Raw genomic sequence first — 26,096 nt, forward strand, 5'->3', positions numbered from 1 at the left:
CCAGGAATCTCAGACTCATCAACGGTCTCAAACGGGAAACGCCCCCCAAAAATTACCACCTATCTCATCAACACCGGAAACCCTTATCAAGTCCTCAATAACAACAGGAAACCCGCAATCTCAAACTTATCAAAACCCCGAAAACGCCCCCCACTTATCACTCTCCTCATTAACAACAGGAAGTCCATATCATTAAGCCCCGCCCACTTTTTCCCAACAGCCAATCAAAACGCTCAAAACCAACACCCTTGCTTGCCCACACTGCTTGGTCATCAATTGATCTTTGATCGATCTTTTCCAATCAATTGATTTATCGGACTCTACGCGGGTGCATAACTACTGTTTATTTTGTTTCAAGTTCTCTAGTAATTCTTTTTGCATTCTAATGACAAAGTTAAGACAGCTTTTTATGGGATGATGATATGTGAACATTTCTATTATACATAATATTCATGAGTAAAATATACAAGTAATGAATACCAGAATATACTTATTTATTGAAACATTCACATATCCCCAAGTGTATGTACTTAGTGAATTTGATTGGGTGGGCAATCTGGTGGACACAGGATTTCTTGGGTGGGCGCTTGCCCACCCGTGCCCACCCCTGTCGCCGTCCCTGTCTGTAAAAGAATAACAGCCATGCTTACAATGAGATTCATGTTGAAGACATTTTCGTCCTTTTGTTAAGTAAAGTGGGTGAGGGGTAAGTTGCAACAGGTGGAAGGGAGTGAGTACAGTGTATAGAGTGTGACGAGTGGGCACATTTCAAGAAATGTGCGAAAGAAGATGCGTTTTATGTCTGTCATCATTGTTTCTCAGATTAAATAAATTGTTTCTTTTGTTTGTATACTCCTTTATCTAGCGTACATTTATAAACCACAAATATGCTAAACTTAGGTCTAGGCCTACTTGAAGTTTAAAATATTGTTTCAATGTCAGCATATGTTGAACAGTTTCTAACATAATATTCATATCGTTTTTTGTATCATTTGTTAAATAAATTAAGATTTTCGTTCTTACTTTCATTTATGTTTCCAAGTGTTGCAATATGCCCCATCCACTGTTGCAACTTGCCCCGCATACGGGACAAGTTGCAAAGTTAGGTGTTTGGAAATTTTAAATTTCCAATAAAAGTACATGAGTGTCGAGGTTCTCAAATTTTCTGTGCAAGTGGAATGTATCCCGCCTTTAAACAACAAAGTATCGTAGACGTATGTTGAAAAGCAATAATTATACAATTTTTTGAAGTTGAAAATTTTAAAAGTGTTGCAACTAGCCCCCGCTTCCCCTATTGTTTAATAACGATAATACATTCCTAAGTGAGAGTATTAGGAGGGGCAGCTGCTCCCCCTTGTTCCCCCATGCGCACGCCTATGGAAGCAAATTATGCAAACGCTAGTTTGGAGCGCCTTTCAACAACTTCACATAAGATTACGTATACATGATTTATTAGAAGAAATACCCGCTCTATGTAGGCCTGCTTTTCTCACATTCATCCTAATGTAAATCTCTACCTCACCCCTCACATCATATACCTCATTTGCTCATCTAACAGTTCTGCGGTTTTAACATTTTGAGTTCTTGTTTTGTTTTTCTTTCTTTATTCTCGGGTATAAGAGGTGACCTTCACGTAGTACGCCCGGACCCGAGGACTGGATCCTTAAAACTCTCGACGCCTGTACTCGGAACCCTGTATAATCCTCTGTGGAGTTGTCTTCTCCATCTTTGTACTAACTACTGAGTGTACGGCGTAGTAATTTTAGTTCTTGGATGTGCTTAGTTTCAGTTTTTCCAATGAAGTTCTGGTTTTAGTTTTTCCTTGTGTTTTAATTTGTTCTTGATAAGGAGTCCATCTCCAACGTATGTGTATTTTTAATACACTCTATTTTTATAATGAAATATATGGGCCTTTGCTTTGTTATGCCCCCATATTAGGAGAAGGGTGCAAATAGCCTCAGTGCAGACGCATCCATTATTACATTCAATAAACAAAATAAACAATGCTAGTGGCTAGTAAAATATACAAACATCTAAGAAGCAAATATTCTTAATTATCATTACTACCTATATTCTCTTAAAAGGAACAAAGAAAAATAGGAAGTTACTTTCCTCCTTGTGAAACTATATCTTATCATTTCGAGGTTTTATACATTTTTTGAAGCCTCCCCTACGCCATAATGGTAATGCTGTCTCCTTGAAATCAAATTTTTCCCAAACTTCAAAGCTTTTTCTTCAACGAGGTGTATAAAAGTTAATAACAAAGTAGAATAACTATACTATACGTTTCAGTACACTAACTGTACGAAATGTGAAAAAAATAAAAAAACAGCGGTGTTGGATATTCACTCATCCAGTGGATCGAGTAGAAAAGTTTCCCGAAGCATATAATAATAATATAAAATTAGTTTATGAGTTTATAATAGTCATTATTTAATAATTATAATCATAAGCATAATAATAATTATTATTTTAACTATTCAAGTTTTATCATTTGAACTGACCCCTCCTCCCTACAAAAACTTCTGGCGACGCACAGTCACGGTAGTGATCTGTTTTCAGGTGCCTCATATTCTGGACTTGAAGCTGGCTACTTACAGGCGACCGTCGGCAGCGGTTGTTGCAATTGGTGGACGATCACGATCGGCTCCTCTGAGTTAGGGTTATTTTTAACATGAGAAAGGGAAAAGTTCGTTGTATTATTTATGCATCTCAGTAACAGCGTAACCATTGATAACAGTTGCCGAATGTGTACGTAGTGTACTGAACCGATCTGCAGCTAAAATCGTTCGTATCATCACCATTTCCTTCCTTTTCTTTCTACCAACGAAGTTGTCATGAGATGGGCGAGGTTAGGCTCTACTTAGTCCTCCGTAAAATTGTCTTAGTCCACCTTCCGGCTCCTTCTTAAGTTTTCAAACAATAAGAAAGGAGAAATAAAGGGAGTGGGAGATAGAGAAGAGAGAAAACAGAATTGGAGATAATGAAAACAGGAAAATAAAAGATGGAAGAAAAGAGGCACACACACACACACATACACACGCGAGAGAGAGAGAGAGAGAGAGAGTTCCAGAATCACGGAAACAGGGCCTACCTGAAAATATGTCGTTGTGTAATGTTTCCTGCTGGTACTGATTTGGTGGACCGTGATTTTCAAGTTAAGAAGTGGTGAAATGTCTAGTGTCTGGGCACATGTCTTAATTTGATCCAAATTTTCCAACCCACCTGTGTTCTTCATAAGAGGAGGGAAGGAATTAACTTACATAAGTCTAAAATAGCTAAATGGTTAAAAGGTGTAAAATTAAAACTTTAAAGACTATTCGATAGCAAATCGTATGCTACTCCACTGACTGAGAAGGAGATACATTCTGACTTGATGACTTTAAAAAGCAATACCTTCCTCTCCCCTCATTCTCTCACTCGCTTTCATAGACCTATTATCGTAGTGGGAAACAAACTATTGATGTTATACATGGCAGTGCTTGGAGCGAATTACGAGATAACGAATGCGTTTTTCAATGCAATTCAATTTTCAATGTAAGTTATGTATTAACATAGTGCACAGAAAGACGCCGAGTTTTACATCATGCACAAATGGATAAAAATCATTTCTTTTTTCCAGGTTGTTTCTACTAAACGTTTATTCCACTCTTCAACATGGCAACCAACAATATTTCCACAGAAAACAAACTTAAGGATTTTCTGGACTCCAACCAGTACAACAGACGTAATATTCTGAAGTATGAGCGTATATTTGGAAAGACATTCGTCAGTACAGGGGGAGAAAAGACAACTACGGTAAGTTATTCTCAGTGTGTGTAGAAATAACCTAATATTGCAATTAACGATGGTTTATACAACTGCTATAATAATATATTAATATATACGTATATATATATATGATTCGAATCCTACAGTTTTAATATGTTTCTTATATCTTTCAATTTAATTAATTTTATGTGTATATAGCCTAATTATAAATCATTAATCTGTCCAGCTGTAAAAACAATCTAATTACCTCTGAGTAATCCTATTGGTTATTCGAATGGAAGCTGCGCAGTAATCTTGCGCATATGAATATGGTGCAGGTGATAAAGGTATACCATTCAGTGAAGCTGTGGCATGGGTGTCGGCAGGAGGGTCGAACAGGCCCGTCGACCCCCCCCCCCCCTGGAAATTGGCATCGTTCATTTCAAGTTACAAAAAAATAAAGTTATTTAGTAATTTTTATAGTTACCAACCGAAATAAATTTCAGTTAGTTATTATTCGAACAGAATAACGAAGTAAAATTCCATTAAATCAAAAAGATTAGTGTAAAATACAGGAAACAGTTTGTTTTCATATTATACCATTATAACCAAAGAATAAATAGTTTTACATTTTCAGAATTCCAAAATTAGAGTTTTATGTGGGACGTCACGTAATATATGCGCTATGACTAAAATTTTCTCCTAACCTTTAAATCTTTTTCTAGATGAAGGTAATAACAAATTATGCATTTCCGTCCACTAACTGTATGATATGTAAAAAAATAAAAGGAAGTTTTGCTGGATATTCATTCATTTGGTGGATTGAGTCGAAAAGTTTCCCACGGATAAATATTAATAATAATAATAATAAATATTTGTAATAAAATTGGTTTGTTAGTAGTAGTTTATAATATACTGCTGGACAATGAAAACCGGACACTTTAATATTTGACATCTGAATTGCAATAACAGCTCGCAGGTATATTACAGAATGTTCGGCAGATCATGTAGTACCATATGCACCATTCATAGGCTCGGACTTTGTTTATGCATTCGTACTTAATTCAGTTTCTGCAACATTTAGTTAGCCCTTGTACCAGAGCTTTTATCGACCCATTGCGTTATCACAAAAAATGCAAGTGTCCGGTTTTTTTTGTCCAGCAGTATAGTTATTATTGTATAATAATAATTATAAACATGATAATAATATTATATATATATATATAATGGCCGAGATCGAGAATGTGAGGAGCCCTACCCCCTCACATCCCCTAAATGTGCCTTCATGGCACGTTTCTATACCTTACATATTGTTATTGTTTCTACTATTCAAGTTTTATCAATAGCTTAATATATTTAAGTGCAAGATAACAGAAACCAACAAATGGGGAAGGAATTATTTCTCAGAAGTCACGTGGTTTTGCTTACATTAATTTCGTATTTACAGTGGATACGGAATAGACAACCAAGGCAGTAATTTCTTTTCCAGTACGACCTCTTAAAAATTGTAAACTTTTAGCGCGTTAATTTCCTTTGAAACTGAATAATCACAATCGTTTTTTTGTTTTTGATATTCATTTATAAATTAGCTATCTTGATATCGTCAGTGCTCAAAGTTTCTTAAGTTAAGAAAATTTTCATAATGCATACCCACCAGTAAGCATAATTTACATGCCCACTTGCTACATCTCCATGTTAACCCATACAAGTGTCCATGGACGTCCGGAAGGAAGCCGAACACGCCCCCCTGGAAAGTGAAAGTCAACCAAAAATTATATATTTCACATATATAGTTTCATTTCAGTCTGCGTATGCAACAATGGGAAACACTGTTGACGGCCACCGTGGCTGAGTGCTCTGAGCATCACGCTAACAAGCCAGAGACCCCAGGTTTGAACCATGATCAGGCATGAATGTGTCATGATTCGGGAAAGGATTTTAAGGTGCAAATTATGGTCGGGAAAGGAAAAAAAATGTTTCTGAAAATGTTTTCAAGAAGGTGCTGATAAAATGACTTTATTCCATACTGTCTTCATCATCATCATTCTTACTGGTGTAAGTAACGTCCCGTGTAACTTGGCTTTTCTTTTGAAGGGTGGTGCTACACTCAGAGAAATAAATGCATCATATCGATTGATGCACCAGAATGCATCGATTGATGCACTAAAGTGTGTTTTGTAGCTTCTTCAAAGAATCAGATTCACATTTCATGCATTTTGGTGCATTTTTGTATGTCGTGAAAGAAACACCAAAGTGCACCATTTGATTCAAGTGAGGTTTTTTTTTCAGTCGAGATGTACTTTAATGCATCAGTTGATGTTCCTTGATGCACCTTCCTGCATTTTCTTGGATGATGCACTTAAACGTTTCGTCTGAGCTACATGAAGCATCAAAACGCATCAGCTGATGCATTAAAGTGCATCTTGACTGAAAGAAATCCTCACTTGAATCAAATGATACACTTTGGTGTTTCTTTCACGATATGCAAAAATGCACCACAATGCATCAAATGTGAATCTGATTTCTTGAAGAAGCTACAAAACACACTTTAGTGCATCAATCGATGCATTCTGGTACATCAATCTATATGACGCATTTAGTTCTCTGAGTGTAGGTAGGAGTGGAAAATTTTGTTGCTTTCGTCTTTGGGATATGCTTATTCCTGCTGCAACTGCAACAGCTGAGTTTCTAGGGTAGGGAAGAGGTTTTTGCTCCTGTTTGCTTGGCTGGAGCTTGAAGTTTTGAGGTGTTGTCCTCGAAAGGGTTTAATTTGCCTCCTTAGAGCCTGAGCGTACATATTCCTAATTTATTTTGATTTTGCAATTCGGCGTATTTTGATGGGGGATTAATTAGCGCCCGCCTTCTGTATATAATGCGCGCGGACCGCATAGAGAACGGTGGTTCTGCCGAATAGGTTACGTTGAAGTTTGTGTTTTCTCTCGCGGGTTTTGCTACATTATCTTAAGAACTATTGGGTCTGCAATGATTATATTGTACTATTATAGCTCTCGTTCCGCTCTACAAAATGAGACTATAGGATTTTATATAGCTGCTCAAAAAGAGTGAATTTTTTTTTCTGTCCAATATTTTTTAACAAAACATGAAAAAAGAGTAGGAAAAATGTGCTGAAACAAATAAGAGGGGGTAAAAAGTGGATAAAAAAGGTAATATAACGAAAAGATGCAACAAAGTGTGTTCACTTTACTTAATACATATCTCAAACGATCGTTATGAAAGCAGCTATATTTTTGCAAAGGTGCTGCCTGCACCTTAAAATCCGTTCCCCAGCCATAATACTTGTCCCATCAGGAATTTAATATATTTGCCTTGGCCTGACCGTCACGTTCACTTGGGTGTCCGGTGACTTTTGGCTACATAGTGTACATAACATGGGATTAATTCCTAAAGAAAGGAAATTGAGTATGATGATAGTTCCAAACTCTGATTTAGCATAAATTCGTTCTTGGTATTCGCTGTTTCATTTCCGTCGTCTTCTACCTCTGCTTCTTATCTTATTTCTCTTCTTTTCCTCTTCCTTTCAATCTCTGGATGACCGTCTTCATGACACAAGTCATAGTCCACTAAACATCACGTAAACAACTGCCCACTACCAAAGACAAAAATGGCGGCGGCAGAACGATGATCCAGCATCGTTTTCTTTCTTTGCAGAACTTCATCTCCTTCTTCACAATCTTGTACCAGAGATTCATCTCTTCCATTCTGTTTTCGTTTGGTCGTCTCAACATTTAGCGCCCTAATGAAAATCTCTTTTGCATGTATGTATTTTAATGTTCTCTTCTACTTATTACTACCAGTAATATTTATAATAAATAATATGCAACAATCTACTCCCCCATTAAAAAAATACATTTCCTTCCAAATATATGCATTTCCTTTTTATATTTGAATCCAGAAATTGAAGTCACTATAAGCCCCCTGCCCCCCCCCCCCCAAAGAAAAAATCAGAAAACTGTTGGGATTGAATGGAAATATTGCCGGCCAAACCTTCTTCACTTTAATTCGTTTTGTTTCTCGAGGGCCTCTTCGATTCCGTAGTGGTAAAGAAAGACCCCCCGAGTTCGATACCCCCAACGGCATATAGTTGTTCGGGTCTCACTTTAAATTATAGGTCCAGCGCCGATTTGCCTACCAGTGCATAAAGCGGACTTAAACTTCTAACTTAGTTTTCCGCAGTGTAATATTTCCAGAATTGAGAAAAAATGTCAACGAAACAGTCAAGTGTACGCCCAGTTACGTTGTTTAGAAACAGGCAGGGAGAAGAATTAATGCAAAATAGATAAATTTCTGCGAAATTCTTAAAATGTGCCGAAAACTAAAACATTTTATGGGGCACGTTTAATTTTAAAATTATATTTGTTAAATAGTTTATAAAAACTCTCTTAATAATAATATAGCTACATGGTGTATTAACGAAAACTAAAACTAAAGTGGACATTAGTGCCAAAGTCGTAAAATTCATGATTATCCTTTTCAAGATATAATTGTAGCAATAGAACCTTAGGCATATAATATTCAACACCCTTCATGTGATAACACATAACAAAGATTTTTTTTTATTTGCTTATAATTACAGACGGATTTGAATCTCAAATTGAATGCTTCTTCATCTATCTACCTCAGAAATAACAATATCACTCCAACGGAATCCGTGCAATTATATGTTCATAAGCCACTTTCACTCGACAAGCAGAAATTCCTGCGGCAGAAACATGACAACCTTCTCCAGCACCCTGTCTTGACCTTATAGAACTCCATCTCCTTCTCAAGGATTCTAAAATCCAACTTCAGCTCTTCAATCAGATTCTTTTTCGTTTCCTTAATTGACAGGCAATGACTTTTCATGAACCGCACAGCATGTTCGTGGTCGAGTCGCTTGGGTTGTTCAAAATAATATTTGAGTCTGTTTTCGGAAGCCATCTGTTCGTCCGAAAGCTTTCGTTTAAGGCTTGCTTCCAAATCCTGGATCTTTTTGTCAAATCTAGATAGCGCACTTGTAGAAAACAGCTTTTTCTGCAGTGAGGACTTCTGGGAGTCCACGAACTGACTAATTTCTTCCTCCGCACGCTTCCATTCACTGTTATAAACTATGGATATGGGACTATCTTCGCTCTTTTCAGCTTCTTTGTCGCCGTTTGCCTTTCTCTTCTTCTGGTTTTCGGTATGGACAACTATCATTTGCCCTCTTTTCCCTGCGAAAGTTAAAATCTCAGGTGCCGGGGGGGTTCGCTCCTCTCGTGGTGGACTTCCCACGGAGACCCGCTGACATTGAATGCAATAGTAACAAGGCATAAGCGGCTTCTCCTTTTTCTTCCCAACCATCTCGTAGAAACTTCTCTCTTCCAGAATCCTCCTGAACTCTCGTTCTATGTGGTTCATTAGATTCCTCCTGAACGGTTTTACAGTCTTGCATTGGAACGTAGCGAATTTCAATGTGTAATGTGCTCTGTTGTTTTTGTTGGAGAGCAGGAAGTATTGCAGCTCTTCCTCCTGTTTCGATTGAAGCTCCTCGCACCTCCATACTAATGCTGCTTCCAAGCTGGCAACCTCCTTCTGGAAGACGGTTAACGCGCTTTTCTTCAAAAATTTCCCTTTCAAGCTCTTCATTGAAGAGGATTTTTTTGCTTGAACAGCGCAGTTAACCATCACCATCGTGTCCTCCCACTCAGCACTAACGTAAGTCCTGATAAACTTTTCGCCCCGTCGAGAGCGCGAATCTTCATCTGCAAGCTGCGAGGGCGTTGTTTCCTCTACTTGAACCTTAATTCCATCAAAGCGATCCATTTTAGTAGTTTCGTGTTGCGTTGCATCGTCCCCCGAATCTTGAGTGTCTGTGGGCGAGATCGCATCAACTGCCAGAGCGCCTTCACGATTCGTGGTCGATTCCTCACGCTCTTCTGCCATTTGACGTGTCCTGGCCTCATAAATCCTCTCATGATGTCGTTTATCCTTTCCAGCGACCTGCACGCCGTGGGAAGAAATTCTACTGTAGTCGTCGCCTCTTGTGTAGACGTTCCTAACAGTGCTTCCTTCTTTCGATGTGCTGGCTTCTCCAGGTGGTTTCACATCGGCAGACAGAGCGTCTTCATAATTCGTGGTCGATTCCTCACGATCTTCTGCCATTTGACGTGTCGTGGCCTCAATATTCCTCTCATGATGTTTTTCCTTTCGAGCGACCTGCACGCCGTGGGAAGAAATTCTACTGTAGTCGTCGCCTCTTCTGTAGACGTTCCTAGCAGTGCTTCCTTCCTTCGATGTGCTGGCTTCTCCAGGTGGTTTCACATCGGCAGACAGAGCGTCTCCATGATTCGTGCGTGGACCTGCGCGGTCTTCCGTCAGCTGATGCGTCACGGCCTCGGACATGTTTTCAAGTTCTCTTGCATTGTAAGGAAACTGTACGCCGTGGGACAAGAGTTCGCAGTAAATGTCACCGCTTTCGTGTACGTAGCTAGAAGAATACTCAGATGTCGGTTCCCTCTCGTCATGATCCGTGGGTCTTCTGCCACGGTCTTCTGCCAGCTGACAAGTCACGGCCTCGGCAATCTTGTCAAGTTCTTCCTTCTGAGGAATACTCGTTGCGTCCTGTATTGTTCTCCTCGCTTTCCCTTCAAAATATCTGTTGCAGCAAGCACAGGGTGCTGCACAATCTATAATATAGTTCATTTCCAGGGGTTTTATCGGCAAATCACGGTGTAGTTTAAAATCTCTCTGCGGCAAGTGGCTGCTTGACCCTTTGACGCTCTCTTCTTTTCCAGTGCACTCATTCTGGTCGTCGGTGGCCTTTCTGAGCGACTGCGAAGTGCTCAGTGCCCTAGCAGCGATGCCATATCTACGCTCGTCATTTACAATGTATGCACCTGGCGATTCATTATCTTTCACCCTCCATGCAGGAGAAAGAGTGACGACCAGGGCTTCTCCTTGAGGCAAATTTATCTCTTGGCCACGAATTGGGTGCGAGTGTGAGTTGGGGTCCCAATGCCTATCTTCTACATTAACTAGTAGAATATCATTTTCTTTTAAATCAATGTTCGTTCTCTTCGTAATGTTTTCATTGGTCTCACTCAAAAAGAAGTTTGGATCCTTGTTGAGTACAATTCTATCTGTTTTCATCGTCTCTGTAATCTTCACGTGCTCGTCTTGTGTGAGAACAGCAGCTTCATTTTTGGTCTCCACATTGCTTTTTCTCACTGAACTTTCAACAATCATGTGGAAACCATTAACCAGCATATCAAAAGCATTAACTCGAAGCGTTTCGTCAGTCATCTTAACAATTTCTCTCCTGCTGATAGAATACAATACTCGAGGTTGGCCGTCCGTCTGAATGAAATAACCACATCTTAAAACTGAATAAGATTGATAAGACACGAGGCGATAGATGAAAGAAGAGCTGTAAAAATAATCCTTGAAAGTCCAAAGTGTAAAGAACTGGTTTGTTTGTATCCGATATGCACGATGCGAGTAACGCTCGTCCAAATTGACAAATTTTGCTAAGTACCTTTCTGCTTCGTGTAGATTTCTATATGATTCGCAAAGTCCCGAAAGCAGTTTTCTCCGAATTGGGGCATGATATGCACTTGTAGTTTCTCGACTGAGAATTTGCAGCTTAGTCCTGGCAGACTTCAAATCACCAAAGATCTGCGATACAAGATCCATAGCGCTCTCTATTAAGTTTTGCACCTTTTTTTCTTCGCAACGTTTAACGCACTTCTATGTCCAAATACTTGTATGCGCAGGTCTAATTACCGGGCAACGTGTTCCCCTTTATATTCAGAGCCAACAATGCGCTTGATCGTTTATGTACTGTTGCTAATCCCATTTTAACTTTTGCTCTGATAGTAATTATTACTTTGCTTCCCTTATTTTTACAACTCACTCGTGTTGCTTTCCCTGAATGTATAAACCTCGCTCTCCCGTTCACTCGATCTGATTGAACCCTTTCGCTGCTTCGTTAGGGAATGAGGAAACGACAAGCGCTACAGGAAGCGAAGAGGCGAAATACTTTTGTAGCGCCCCACCGCAGTTAAAGAGTGTGGAGGGATTGTAAATGCTCGTCTAGTTCTCGAAATATATACTACAGGGTGTTTCACGAACGGCGCAACTGGGAATTAAGAGTGGCGTTACTTGTAACCGAAACCTGTACATACATAAGTCATACAACAAATGTTAGCCCTGTGCAAGTAGATATTTTTAAACATAGAAACAACAAACGGGGTGCAGTGTTGTTCATGCAGTGTGCAACGTCCGGGCGCCGGAGCACTGCACACTACACCCCGGAGCGGTGCAAAAGTGTACCCATATATGCTAGCTTGTAGCCAGCCGAAGATATGGACTCAAAGTATCTCAGGGCTTGCGGGGTTTAGTATGGAAAGGTCAAAAGTCAACTTGTAAAAATTTATTTATATTTATACACGCATGTAAATAACCAGTTTAGCACATACGCTCTTAAATCCTCCTCAGTGAGGTACCTGGGCAGTATTAGTATTCTTATCTAATTTAGGGGGGAACCAACTAGTACAGGTAACCAAGAGGAACCTGGGTAGCCGTCACGTGCCACGCCGTCTGGGGACAACATGCGAAAGCGTCAATAGCGAGGGACGGGCCAAGGGGCCCGCGGTTTCACAAAGGTGTTGGTGTGAAAGGACGCCGCAAAGTCAATCCAGCTACGACAAGGGAACGGTTCGGTCCCTTGGCATGTCCAGTCAGTAGCAAAAGACGGCAAGGTACAAAGGGTAGGTCTGGAAGCACCCAGGAGACTTGGGCTTGGGCCGCCACTTTGAAACTTATCCTGCAGCTCACCTACTCTTCTAATTATAGTTCCAGTTTGTTCATGGATCTCTTTTCGAAGGGACACTTCCAGTCTCTTGGTCTCTTCACGGAGAGAGCTCACTTTTTCTCCAGCAGTTGTTACAACTTCTTCCCGGAGATTCCGCGTCAATGCGTCGGCAGCCTCCTTCTGCTCTCGTACAGTTTTTTCCATCTGCTCGGTCCTTTCACCAAGGGTTTTTACCACAGAACTCATTGCTTCAACAGAGACCTCTATCTGTTTAACCCTCTCGGGATCGTCACTTTCAGTTTCTTTCCTAGTAACTTCCCCTCTAGACTGGACCAGTTCTAAGCAGGTATCTAGATTCCTCTTCATCTGTTCATGCTCTCTTTCTATCTCTCCACGCCACTCAGCTAAGGGCTCTAGTTGTTCTTCTACTACCCTTACTACCTCCTGTTGGCAAGAGATCCGGATTTTCTCCAACTCTTCTCTAACACTTTCTCGTTGGTCAACCTTAAGCTGAGAGAAAAACGTTCGCAACTCCTCCCTACTTTTCTCAGCTTCTAGCTGCCTTCTTTCATTCTCTGCCTCTTTTTCTTTGTTTCTCTTTTCTTCCTCTTCTTCCTTTTCTTTCTTTCTCTTTTCTTCCTGACTTTCCACCAGGACACGGAGAACTTCTAACTCCCTTTCTCTTTTCTCTTCAGCTTCTCTCTTCTCCATCTCCCTTTTCTCTTCAAGAGACTTTATCAGTGTCCTAAACTGATGTACCTCTTCTTTCCTTTTAGCTTCTTCTTCTGCTTTCTCTCTTGCCCTTTTAGCTTCTTCTTCTGCTTTCTCCTCTTTAATACGGGCTGTCTCCTCTTCCTTCTCAAGGAGTCTCCTCTCCTCCATGGATTCGACCACCTGTCTCAGCTCTATCAACTCTTTCTTACGAGTTTTCTCTAATTGAGCAGTTTCCCTTTTCCTTTGCTTTTCATCAATCTGTCTACGCTCTTCCTCTTCTTTCTTACGTTCCTCTTTATCTTTCATTAACCACTCCAGCAGCCAATGGTCGGATTGGGTCTTACTTGGAAGACTTGGTTCAAGCAGGGACGCTACCAAGGGTGCTGATAAGCATGTTTTACACCTAGCCTCTGCATCAGTCTCTGAGGTCTCTTCTTGCCCCTCACATCTCAAATGGAAATTCTTGAGACACTGGAAACATTGGAAGGACTCCATCTCGGCTCCAGAATCATCACAGCATGCGAACCCAGTCTCACCTTCCATGGTTTTTCTCCCTCTGCTCCGTAGACTCATTCCGGACGTTTCTTTTTCCATTTTGTCACAATCGTATATGTCACAACACTTTACCTTCGTGAATTCTGTATGGTTTCTCCGAAAACACTTCACTACCTTCGTGAATTCAATGGACGAACACTGTCACTAACTCTTGCACTACAACCAGTGAGCCACTTCTAGTCCATATACGGCTTCACCACGTAACTTATCTGACCCCACGTTTTACAAGTCGAGCCCTGTGTTTTTGCAAATCGGGCCCCACGTTGGGCGCCAAAAACTTTTGCAACGTCCGGGCGCCGGAGCACTGCACACTACACCCCGGAGCGGTGCAAAAGTGTACCCATATATGCTAGCTTGTAGCCAGCCGAAGACATGGACTCAAAGTATCTCAGGGCTTGCGGGGTTTAGTATGGAAAGGTCAAAAGTCAACTTGTAAAAATTTATTTATATTTATACACGCATGTAAATAACCAGTTTAGCACATACGCTCTTAAATCCTCCTCAGTGAGGTACCTGGGCAGTATTAGTATTCTTATCTAATTTAGGGGGGAACCAACTAGTACAGGTAACCAAGAGGAACCTGGGTAGCCGTCACGTGCCACGCCGTCTGGGGACAACATGCGAAAGCGTCAATAGCGAGGGACGGGCCAAGGGGCCCGCGGTTTCACAAAGGTGTTGGTGTGAAAGGACGCCGCAAAGTCAATCCAGCTACGACAAGAGAACGGTTCGGTCCCTTGGCATGTCCAGTCAGTAGCAAAAAACGGCAAGGTACAAAGGGTAGGTCTGGAAGCACCCAGGAGACTTGGGCTTGGGCCGCCACGACCCAAGGGTGGCACATCAAGCTCTTATGGGGCAGACCAGGTAGGTAGGAAAACTGCTTTTCTTTTCTCCTCCTTCCTTCTCAAGGAAGCTATTGGATCCTGGTAGGGGAAACTTCCAGACTAGATCTGGGAACCAGGTCTTTCGCAGTCGGCATCTGGCAGTCGACTGAGCTCCGGGCCTCGCTGCTTTGTTTATATACTGTTTGGTGGCAGCACTGAGGCGGGTGGAGAAGATCGGAACTAAGCCGGCTGCAGCGTTGCAAACTCCCTTCAATTCACGAGATGCAACTCGTGCGTTATAAAATATCAAGTTTAGCATTGTAAAAACCACTAGCATGTGGCGATATAAACTTAACACTTGTGTGCTAAACTGAACACGTTACATTAAAGAAATTACAAGATAAAGAGATTCAACAATGCAAGTTACAAATTGAACAACAATTACTGCACAAAAGATAACTGAATGCGTAAACCACGCAGGGTATTTAGCATGCTTTCTTTAACCAAAACGTGTGTGCCATAACAATATATGCTTCATGCTTAACAACAATGCACTCAAAATTAGATAAAAGATAAATCAAAAGCGTAAGCCTCGCAGGGCATTTCTCAAGCATTAATAATTATATATTAAAGAATATGGCTATCACGCAGGATAGCTAAATGTGATGACCACGCAGGGTCGTTACAAGTGTTGCCAAATGTAAGTGAAAGGGTAAATTTATTTTTCCACAAACCATGGAAAATTGCATGTCAAACATTCGTACCGAAATTTGGACGTCAATTTCCACCTTGGGTAGGTGGACTATTTCGCCATCTATAGTTCAGAGAAGAAAACCGATCGTTTTCGCGTATAGCCAATCCTGAAATGCCTCGTAAAGGCGTACCGGTCCAAATGGGTGTTTTAAAAAAAATATGAGGTACAGTGGCAACACTGTTGATGTTTGAAGACAACAAAAGGTATGTTTAGTGATGGTCTATGACATGGAAATACTGGAAACAGGAAAAAAAGAAAGTGAAAATTATGGTGAAAATAGTTACTTACCTACTCCTGGTAACCATGCGAAATAGTCCACCTACCCAAGGTGGAAATTGACGTCCAAATTTCCGTACGAATGTTTGACATGCAATTTTCCATGCTTTGTGGAAAAATAAATTTACACTTTCACTTACATTTGACAACACTGCATGAACAACACTGCACCCCGTTTGTTGTTTCTATGTTTAAAAATATCTACTTGGACAGGGCTAACATTTGGTGTATGACTTATGTATGTACAGGTTTCGGTTACAAGTAACGCCACTCTTAATTCCCAGTTGCGCCGTTCGTGGGACACCCTGTATAAATTTGTGTGTGAATATGATGGTTGATGTTGTTTACTCTTCGCTTTTCTGCCACTTTTTTGGCTAATCGTGAAGAAGAGTGATTAACTCAATGTACAGACACTCAGAAATAACATCCATGCTCAGGTCGGGATTCGAAGCCGGCCTCCTGGGATCGTAGTGTGCTGTGATAAGCACTCTACCACGGGAGCCTGGTAATTGCATATGTATTTACATATACGTATTTAGGTATGTATGAGTGTATAAATAATTGTTTTGTGCATATCAACGAATTGCCGTTTTCACTGTGGTTTGTCTTTTGTGGTGGGTATATGTTAAACCAACGTCGTCGCCCTGTAAAGCATATAGTGGTTCTGATCCCACTTTAAACTCTAGACACATTCACGGTTAGCCTTGGTGCATGAAGTGGACGTAACAAAAAACAACTTTAACACGCAAGTGTGTATCTGAAACAAGAGCTAAATAAGCAAATAAAATATTTCATTATTCACCGTCGCGAGAAATACGAGTAAAAAACGACACCAATAATTAGTATTTTTTTTTTGTAATTTAGCGCGCCGTACTCTGTGGCGCAGCGATCAGCAAAGCGCGCTACGACACCAGAGTTCAAATCCCAGCCTGGGCGTGTTCTTTGGCAGTCTCCATTCAACAATTTTATCATATCATCACGTAACTTCATCTTCGCGATTAGCCAATAGTTGCAAAAAGCGACGCTAAATAACCAAAATCGAATGGAACCCAGAGACGAGAGTCTACCACACAACACGCTCGCCACTGATTAGGCGTACCCTCTGCCACCCCCCCCCCCTCCCAGGGCAACGCGTTGAAGAGGACAAACATATTCGTATTCGCATATGCTGCCTCAACAGGTAGTCCACGTTCAGGCATGTATCTAGAATTTTTTTCGGAGGGGGATCTGAACCAACCGTCTCAATAATAATAATAATAGCAACAATAATGTAAATCTTTAAATGAATATAACTAAGTTGTAATTAAATTAAATACTAATTAAATATTTAAAATTAATAATATTGCATTTTTATTATTACATGAATATGTAAAAAGATATAATATCATATATTTATTATCTAACTTGCGTGTACTGAAGATCTCCAAAATTTGTATAAAAGCAAGAAAATTAATGTCAAGTGCGTTCATTTCGATCTGCAGCCGAGAGATCGGGAGAAGCGTGGCGGGCGGCGCTGACGGAGATGCCGACATTTGCGGCCTGTAATGCCCGCTTATTTTTATAGACATATGCAGACATTTATATAAATATTGCAAAACGATCACTAACCTGTGTTATAACACGCAAAAGTTCTTCTGTAATTCATCCAAGTTCTGCTCTTATATGCACAAATAAATACGCTTTAGAAACGATGTTAAGAGCCACAGATGATAAAACATTTTAATCATAGTTTTGACCAGTAACGTCCTGCTTAAGTTTATATCCTTGAAAGAGTTTTGTGCCGATGGGGATCGTTTGGAGGTTTTGAATGTGCAACACTGTATCAAGATTACGCTGTAGAAGAAACCGTTAAAAGTCAATAGTGTTCGTGAGCTTCCTTGCAATCCGAAATCTCCGAGCTCGAGTTTTTTGTTCCTTCGCGACTAGATGAAGACAGAGTTGTAAATACAGGGTTCTCGGAAATTCCCCTTACAAACTTCTAGGGCAAGTAGAGGGGACTGAGTAGACAATATTTGGAATAGGAACCCATGTCCGGGAACGTACAGTTTCCGTGCTACAACCATGGCAATGTGTCGGATGTGCCTGCGTTGGTATGCAACCGGGTAGGCAGTACATGACGTCACAAGATCACCTGATGACCTAAAGTGTAATCATTTATTACAACCATGTCAAATGAGTTGTTACGTAAGGTACAGAAGTGAATGACTTGTGACTCAGTCCATAATACAAACAAATTTATTTGGTAACAATGCCAAGGAAACAAAAAAGAAACGTACTACTGTATTCAATGATCAACATCTGTGTCAACAGTGGAACGCAACAATTTGTAGACGTCACGTGCCATCAGCTGATCTTCTGACGTCATGTACTGCCTACCCGGTTGCATACCAACACAGGCACATCCGATACATTGTCATGGTTGTAGAACGGAAACTGTACGTTTCCGGACATGGGTTCCTATTCCAAATATTGTCTACTCAGTCCCCTCTACTTGCCCTAGAAGTTTGTAAGGGGAATTTCCGAGCACCCTGTATAGTGGCGAGCAATGTAAACCAAGAGCGTGTTAATTTCGTACTGTGCGCAAGAGTGTTATTCTTGGTTACTTGCAGTTACTTGTTTGTGTTATTGTAGTGTGTATGTGTGACGTGTCAGTGAGACGATTGGAATGCCAGCCGCAAGATTCACGTTAGAACAAAGATTTTTTTATGTATGACACGTACCTACGTGAAAACAAACTCGTGTCGAGACGTGTGTAGGTAATTTGTACAGAGATACGGTTAGACATCTTGTCCTTAAATTACGAGAAACTGTATCGTTAAATTTTAAAACACCTAAGCAAAAACGACGGATTCTAACCGAAGCAAAACTCGATGATATTGGTGCAGCGTTAGAACGTTCTCCAAACAAACCTCTACGCCGTGTTTCACAAGAGGTGGGCGTGTCAAAATCATCGGCACATACAGTCACTAAGCTACTAAAATTAAAACCATACTCCTATAACACCGGTTAGTGCTCGTTTTGCAATATTTATATAAATGTCTGCATATGTCCATAAAAATAAGCAGGCATTTCAGGCCGCAAATGTCGGCATCTCCGTCAGTGCCGCCCGCCACGCTTCTCCCGATCTCTCGGCTGCAGATCGAAATGGACGCACGGTATATCTTTATCTGTGGTTCTGTCTACATGCAACCAATCTTATGCCTGAATCACACGAGGCTGGATATTCTGCGGGATTTTCCAGTTGGGCTTGGACTAGTTGTGTGCTACGGCTCACCTGCTAGTTTTCGCATCACACGATATTCGCGTTACCGTACTTGTTGTTAGCCAAAATTGAAAGTAAAGCATGTGCTAGAAATTGGATCGAAAGAAAATATTAACTCGAGTATGTATTCATACATGAGGCTCGCAGTATTCACGGCTAAAACCACATCTGTCGTGTACAAATCTCATTGCTACAGATATTTTTTTTCTCTCGTCAAGCAAAGAACATAAACAACCAACACTCGAAAAGCACAGACAAAAAACCCTTTACTCACCAAACTGACAGGTTATTTTTACATAACCGAACTTTCGCTGTGATTGGCTGTTACCACAGCATCTAGCAGAGAAGCCAGTGTTGCCGGTAGCATGGCAGCCACCAGTCAGGTAGCCAATCCAACGCCAACTAGGGCATTCCTACTGGAAATCCTGTTTTGTGTGATTCAGCCTTTACCCACATCAACATCCTTCTTTCCAGGTTCTGTTCAAGGAGCTGCAGCTGAAGCCAGGAGACAAAGTTCTCGACGTCGGTTGTGGGATCGGAGGTGCAGCCTTCTACTTGGCCAGATGCTATCAAGCACGTGTTGTTGGCCTGGATCTATCCACCAACATGATGGACATGGCGCTCAGCTACCTAACCGAGCAAGAAGAGGACGTCAGGCAAAGGGTAGGAATTTTTAATAATTCCGCATCCAGAAAGACTGACATATAAGCAAAACCCATAGTAAAACACATATTAATTGGTGTCGAGAGCCTCCCTGATGGCGCAGTGGTTACGTCGTCGCCTTGTAACGAAGTGGTCCTTGGTCCGATACCCGGTGGAGGCACATGGAGATTCGGATCCGATTTTAAACTGTAGGCAACCTGATGGTAAGAGACCTGTAGGAAAGCCAAGACGAAGATGGAGGGACAACGTTGAGATGGACCTAAAAGAAATCGGTAGGGATGGAAAAGAGTATATAGATCTTGCTCAAGATAGGGACAGAGTTGGCCTGTGTTGCTGCAGCCATGAACCTTCGGGTTTAAGAAGGCTAGAGAGTTAGTTAGTTAGTTAGGCTACGTCCTGATTAGCCTACTCGTGCATAATTGACAAAAAACAAAAATTCAAACTCAATTAGCATCGAATATCTACTGGAATGTATACGACCAAACTAGGGATGGAACAAACTCTGGATTTGAAATTATCCGATATCCGTTTCGGATACAATGGATAATCCGGGTAATTCGGATATTCTGTTAGTACGGATAACTGATAATCAGAAAATCCAGATAATTCAGATATCCTGATAGTTCTGATTTGATGAAGGATTTGTAGAAAATCCGTTCAGTGAAAGATGAACATGACGAATAGAAGAATATGTGGATAGGCTGTGAAACGGATAAACGATATTACTGTCCGGATGATAATGCACACATTCCGATATCCGGATAATCCACATATCAGAATATCCGATATCAGGATATTTGAAATCCGGATAGATAATTTTTACATATCCGGATAAAATGTTATCCGAATTTGGCCATCCATAGACAAAACTCACATCACTAGTAAACTAAAAAAAAATTAGAAATTTGTTCCATGATATATTAATAACTAGTATTCATATTATTAAACACATGCACGCGCGTGTGTGTGTGTGTGCGAGCGTGCTATAGCTCACGTTGTATTGCATTGGATTGGATTGATTTAGTGTTTTAAGTCCACTTTATGCTCAGTAAGGCTAATCGGGTCTGGACCTACAGTTTAAAGTGGGATCCGAACCACTTGTGCCTCCACCGGGTATCGAACCCGGGACCCCTTGATTACAAGGCTACGACGCTACCACTGCGCCATCGGGGAGGCCGTACGTTGTATTGCACTGTGAAAGGCTTATGGGGAGGAGATACAGTTACGCACCAATTGTGCATTTATTTCAATATCGCCGGAATGGGCACTGCTACTAAAAAAACCTGGGAGTATCCAAGAGTATGAATTTCTCTCCATGTTGCAAGTGAAAGGGTTTAAAAAAAAGTTGATTATTAAGCTGGATACGATGTTTGACAAATATGATGAATAACAATTTTCGGAATCCCATGTAGTCTTTGTGGGGAATCAACTTCAACATCATGTTACGGCTAATCAAATGGAAGTTTCGACTTTTCCGCTGGTGAAATGCATCTTCAAACTGCCCTCTTCCCGTTGACATCTTTTTCTATTCCATCGGAAGTTTTATATTCTCAAGAGAACGCATGAAATCATACTCCCATATGATCAATGCTTTTCTCCTTGCCTCCTGGCAGTGTTGCCAAACCTGATGGGTATAAAAGAACTAAATTTCACCTTAAATGGAGTGAAAACTGATGTAACGGTCCGCCCTGGATCGTACTTGGTTCGATGGGTCTATTGAGCCTCGGCTTCACACTCAGTATCGCTTCGGGGCTTGAGTCTCCTCGGCTCAAGGTTCGGGTTATTCCGGCTTCTTCAATCCTCGATGTAAGGTCCCTCGTAATTCTAGGTCAAAGGTTCTCAATGTACTTATAGATCTTGACCAAGATTCTATAAGCAATCAACAATCCTTTTTCCCACTAGGTTCTGTCGATATTCAGTTAAGTATCCAACTTCCTTTTCTCTTTTCAGCCTCTGACCAGAGAACTGAAAATTAATCTGTGACCACAGAATAAGAAAAGGTGTTCCCTGACCAGGGACAGAAACGTTGACTACTAACAGTCTATCGACCGATCCCGAATTCTGGTATATCCTACGACAATCACAATCCTCTCAAGCATAGAACCGAGAGAACATAAGCCTTCTGACCAGAAGAGCTAAGTAATTGTCCCAAGTTAATCCAGAATAAACTAATTCCTAGTAGCGACGTGGAAGTAAGCGCAGAAATACGGGTGTGAAAAGAAAAGACGGTAATACGAGTTCCGTATTTATCTGGAGTTCGAATACAAAGGCCACGGGACGGGCCACCGAGCTTTGTTGCTTATATAGGATTTCTCGGTGCCGTGAAGGATTTACCAACTTTTATCTTAACATCAATTTTACATTACAATAAAATACATATTAATAAAATATCAATGAGGAACATAATTAACTACATGCAGAAATTACTATTTTTAACCTTTTGTGAATATTAAATATGCAATATAATTTTAATTGTTACACTCAGCATTTAATTTGACTAGGGAGTATGGCTTCTTCCAACTCCCCTCTCTCCCTGCAACGGCCACGCGAAAAGACAACAAAGAAAAGAAAGAAAGTAGTGATGTGTCATGGCAGTTCCTTTTCGGGAAGCAGTTCACCGGAGCTCGCTCACCGAAAGGAAGCGTTCACTGGAAGTCATTCAAAGGAACTACAAAGCCATGGAGCATGCTTTGCTTTCGGACAAGGCAGTTCCTTTTAGAAAGGCAGTTCACTGGAGCTTCCTCGTTGAAGAAGTCGTTCACAGGAGGAGCTACCATACCAACACAGCTCGAAGTTGGTTTCGTTGGGTGGAGGAGGGGATGTGGGAGACTGCTTCTGGAGTGGGTGAAAATAATTAGAGGGGAGGAATTCGCCTTCGCGCACATATTAAACAGCTATAGGAAACAATGTATCGACTGACCGACCGAGGTTCGGGAGCTGCTTTTAGGGTGGGGGTGAATGAAAATACATTTTAATGGATAATTGAACTTTAGCGGACAAAAAGTCCTCATCGGAAAGGAAAAGTTGGACAAGTTATATTCTCCCCTCTTCCTTTCCAAAAATGAATTCCTACCCCTTGTTGTCGCAGCGCATTACAGCGCCTGGTGATAGATGAGGAAAAAAATTGTAAATATTTTAAACATGGACTTTCGCTGTATTTTTTCCAGGGAAGGGCAAACAAGGTATTTTTCCAAGGTGTCAAACGAGGCATATTTTCTTCCAAAATAGTATAATCTAAAAAAAAAACTTCAGTTTGAAGTTAGCATGCACCTGTAACGCCCTTCTAATAATTAACAAATTGAGATTGAAATGAAATTATACGTATGTGTAAAATGTACAAATTTTAGGTTGAAATTTATTTTCTATTGTAGGCGTTGCCCCTCCCCATCTTTTCAGACTTTCTTGCAATTAAATGACTACACGGTCAAACCAACACCCGTAAGAGAATGGAAGAGAGGACGCTAAACCTTTGAACTACGAAGAATAGCATTCGTATTTTTCAAGCTCTTTCCGCCTCCCGGCCCCACTTTTACTTTGAGATAATGGAAGAGCACGGAAACAGAACGTTGTCGTACGTTTGATATGATGATCTTATATCTATCAAGTTCCTTCTACAGTTCCTTGCAATGCGAGTTGCCAAAACATGCCACAAAAAGGGTTAAAGGTAAATTACTTGCCCATCCCTCCCTCATTGTTGAGCTTCTGCAGCATTACTGTAAACAGAGTTGCACGCATAGCTACGCGGAAAACCGCCACTACCAACAATCGGCAACAAAAGACGGGACCTCGCGCTCTCTCTCTCTCGATGGTTCGTAGGAGTGAGTCATCGACTGTGAGCGTTGGCAACATACAAGCAAAGCTCACGACTTCCGAGGAAGTACCACGGGTCATGGCAGTTCCTTTTCGGGAAGCACTTCACCGGAGCTCGCTCACTCAAGCAGCCATTCAAAGGAACGAACGAACGACTCCTCCCGATGTTGGTTTCGTGCAGCTGAAGTGAAGGGAGTGGGGGAGGACTTGCTGGAGTTAACTTGAGTGAAAAGGATTAGGGGAGAGGGAACTGCGCTTGCTACTCGACTTCCCACAAGAAAACCAGAGAACATACACAGCAGTAACAATACACGCAAAGCTCACGACTCCTGAAACAAGGAACTACCACAGAGGAACTGCTCGTTCACTCCGAAGGAGCGAGCACTTCACAGTTCCCAAGAGGGAGTAGTTCAAAAGGAACGGTTCGTTCACGAACGACCCATCACTAAAAGAAAGTTTACAACGTTAAAATGTTAAGCAAAATTTCTTTAAATACAGGTTTTGTCTTGCGCGGGCATAACTTTCGTTTACCTTAACATAACTAAATTCTGATTGCACCGTCTTGCAGTAAAAGAATCAGAGATTAATATGATATTAGTTAAATTATTGTCCGCCAAGAGACACGACTGATATAGCGTGGGGAAGACAGCCTAATCTTTCGTCTTTTCCCCGGTTTCAACGTTTACATAAAGTTTACAAAAGCCTGGCTTCTACACAATAGCGATTGCTTTCTCGCATTGTTGTTCCCGATAATGAAATTCCAGCTCAGCTTGCTGGCAGAAAGAAACAAACTCTTTGAACTTATATTTAACATCTGGATGTATAGCTAGTCTATATACGAGGTGGGTTCCACTTTTCTTGGTAATTAACCATTAACACCCAAAAATTATAAATACCAAACAAAGGAAAATATTAAGTTTATATACATCCTTGTAACGTGAACACTGCTACACGTTACAATTGCCCCGCTTCCTACGAGAAAATTTGAACAATTTTCTCTTTCACAGAAAAATTGTGAAAATTTTCAAAACTTCACTTAATGTTCAGAAACAATTCACTGACAACTCTTGATGTTCCACACTAGTCACAAGAAATCTGGCTTTCTCCGAGTATTTCTCTCCGTCGTTCCTGGGAGCAGGTGAACTTCTTTAGGTTCTGGTAGTTAACCCGATCTACAGGCTCCTTTGTAGACGGCTGCAGGAGAAGTGCGGAGTTGACCCTCATCTGGGTAGCGATGTATGGACCGACGTACACCTCGAAGAGTTTGGAGATGGTTTGGAGACGACTGGAGCTCAGCTTACGGTTCTTCACTAGGACCAGATCTCCTTCCTTCAAGATCAATGCTTGTCCTTGATTCTTCACTCTTCTCTTCTTCTGTTGGGCTTTTTCTCTCCCTTGAGCTTGATATAATTTAAAGGCCCAAGTCGTCTTCTCATCCTGTGGTACAGGCCAATAAAACCTTTCATGAGGTTCCTCCGGGATGGCTCTATTGAAGAAAAGTTCAGAATGAGCATATCCCGTAACAGAGGAGACGGAATTGTTCAGTAACCAAACCACATCATTGATGAAGGTGGCCCAACGAGTATGCTCTCTGTAGCAAAACAGCCGCAAAAGACGGACGACTTCTTGGTTAATTCTCTCTACCACATTACTGCTGGGATGCTAGGCTGTAGTGTAGACATGAGTAATGCCCTTCCTTTTCATATACTCGCTCCAGGTTGTCGAAGTGAACTGGGTACCTCGGTCTGAGAGGATGACTTTTACTCGAGGATAGTGAGCAAAATACGTCTTCTCCAATAAGTTCACGATCTCCTGAGATGTAGCTCTCCTCAGAGGATAGGCCGAAACGGATTTCGTGCCAATGTCAACGGCGGTAAAAATGTAGGAGAACCCACGGGAAGTTGGTAGCTGGCCTATAATATCAATAGACAGCATCTCATGAGGATCCTTGGGTGAAATGTGAAGCTTCTCTCTCAGGATTCCTATCTTATCCATTTTTGTCTTGGCACACATCTCACAATCCTTAACATACCGAGTTACATCTCCGGATAGTTTGGGCCAAAAATATCTATATTTTATTCTAGGTTTGGTTTTTGTAATGCCAAAGTGTCCTAGGTTATCGTGATTTTCCCTAAGTATCTGGGAAACAAATATTGCCGGCACACAAAGCTTCCAAATAATGGATTCACCCTGAACTCTTCTGAACAATAAACCTCTATGTACACAATAATTCTCCCTAGTTCTACCTTGAGTAATGGTATCAGTCTCTTCTGGAGCTTCCAAGATCTTCAAGATGCTTTGGCAAAACAAGTCCTCTCTCTGAGCTTCAATCCACTTCTCCAGTTCCTCAGTTTCTTCCCGTTCTTGCCAAATATAGTTCACCTTAAAAAGTGTCTTCGGACTCTCTCCTTCTGGTGAATCCGACACAGGATACCTGGAAAGAGTGTCAGCTATCTCATTATCCTTTCCTCTGACGTAAATAATCTGGAATTGGTAAGCCTGTAGTTTCAAAGCCCATCTAGTTAACCTGCTATTAAGATCCTGAGAGTTTTTTTTTAACCAGACGAGTCCCTTGTGGTCCGAGTATATTTTAAATGATTGGCCTTTTAAATAAACCGAAAATTTCTCCACACCAAAAATGATACTCAGACACTCCAGTTCATGGATGGAATAATGTCTTTCATTGTTCCTCAGTTTTCG

The 26,096-nt window shown here is 41.1% G+C and overlaps 1 protein-coding gene across 1 annotated transcript in view; it reads left to right on the forward strand.

The window, feature by feature from the left end:
- LOC146000567 (uncharacterized) overlaps positions 1-26,096 on the forward strand; it is a 136,044-nt gene that overhangs the window by 97,982 nt on the left and 11,966 nt on the right. The window contains exons 9-10 of the mRNA XM_083138317.1: positions 3,643-3,798; positions 19,398-19,586. Coding sequence (XP_082994443.1) covers positions 3,643-3,798; positions 19,398-19,586 — 345 coding nt within the window. The remainder of the gene's footprint in view (positions 1-3,642; positions 3,799-19,397; positions 19,587-26,096) is intronic.

Source organism: Lepisma saccharinum, chromosome 16, assembly GCF_977018435.1.
Source record: "Lepisma saccharinum chromosome 16, izLepSacc3.1, whole genome shotgun sequence".
NCBI classification, from domain to species: Eukaryota; Metazoa; Arthropoda; class Insecta; order Zygentoma; family Lepismatidae; genus Lepisma; species Lepisma saccharinum.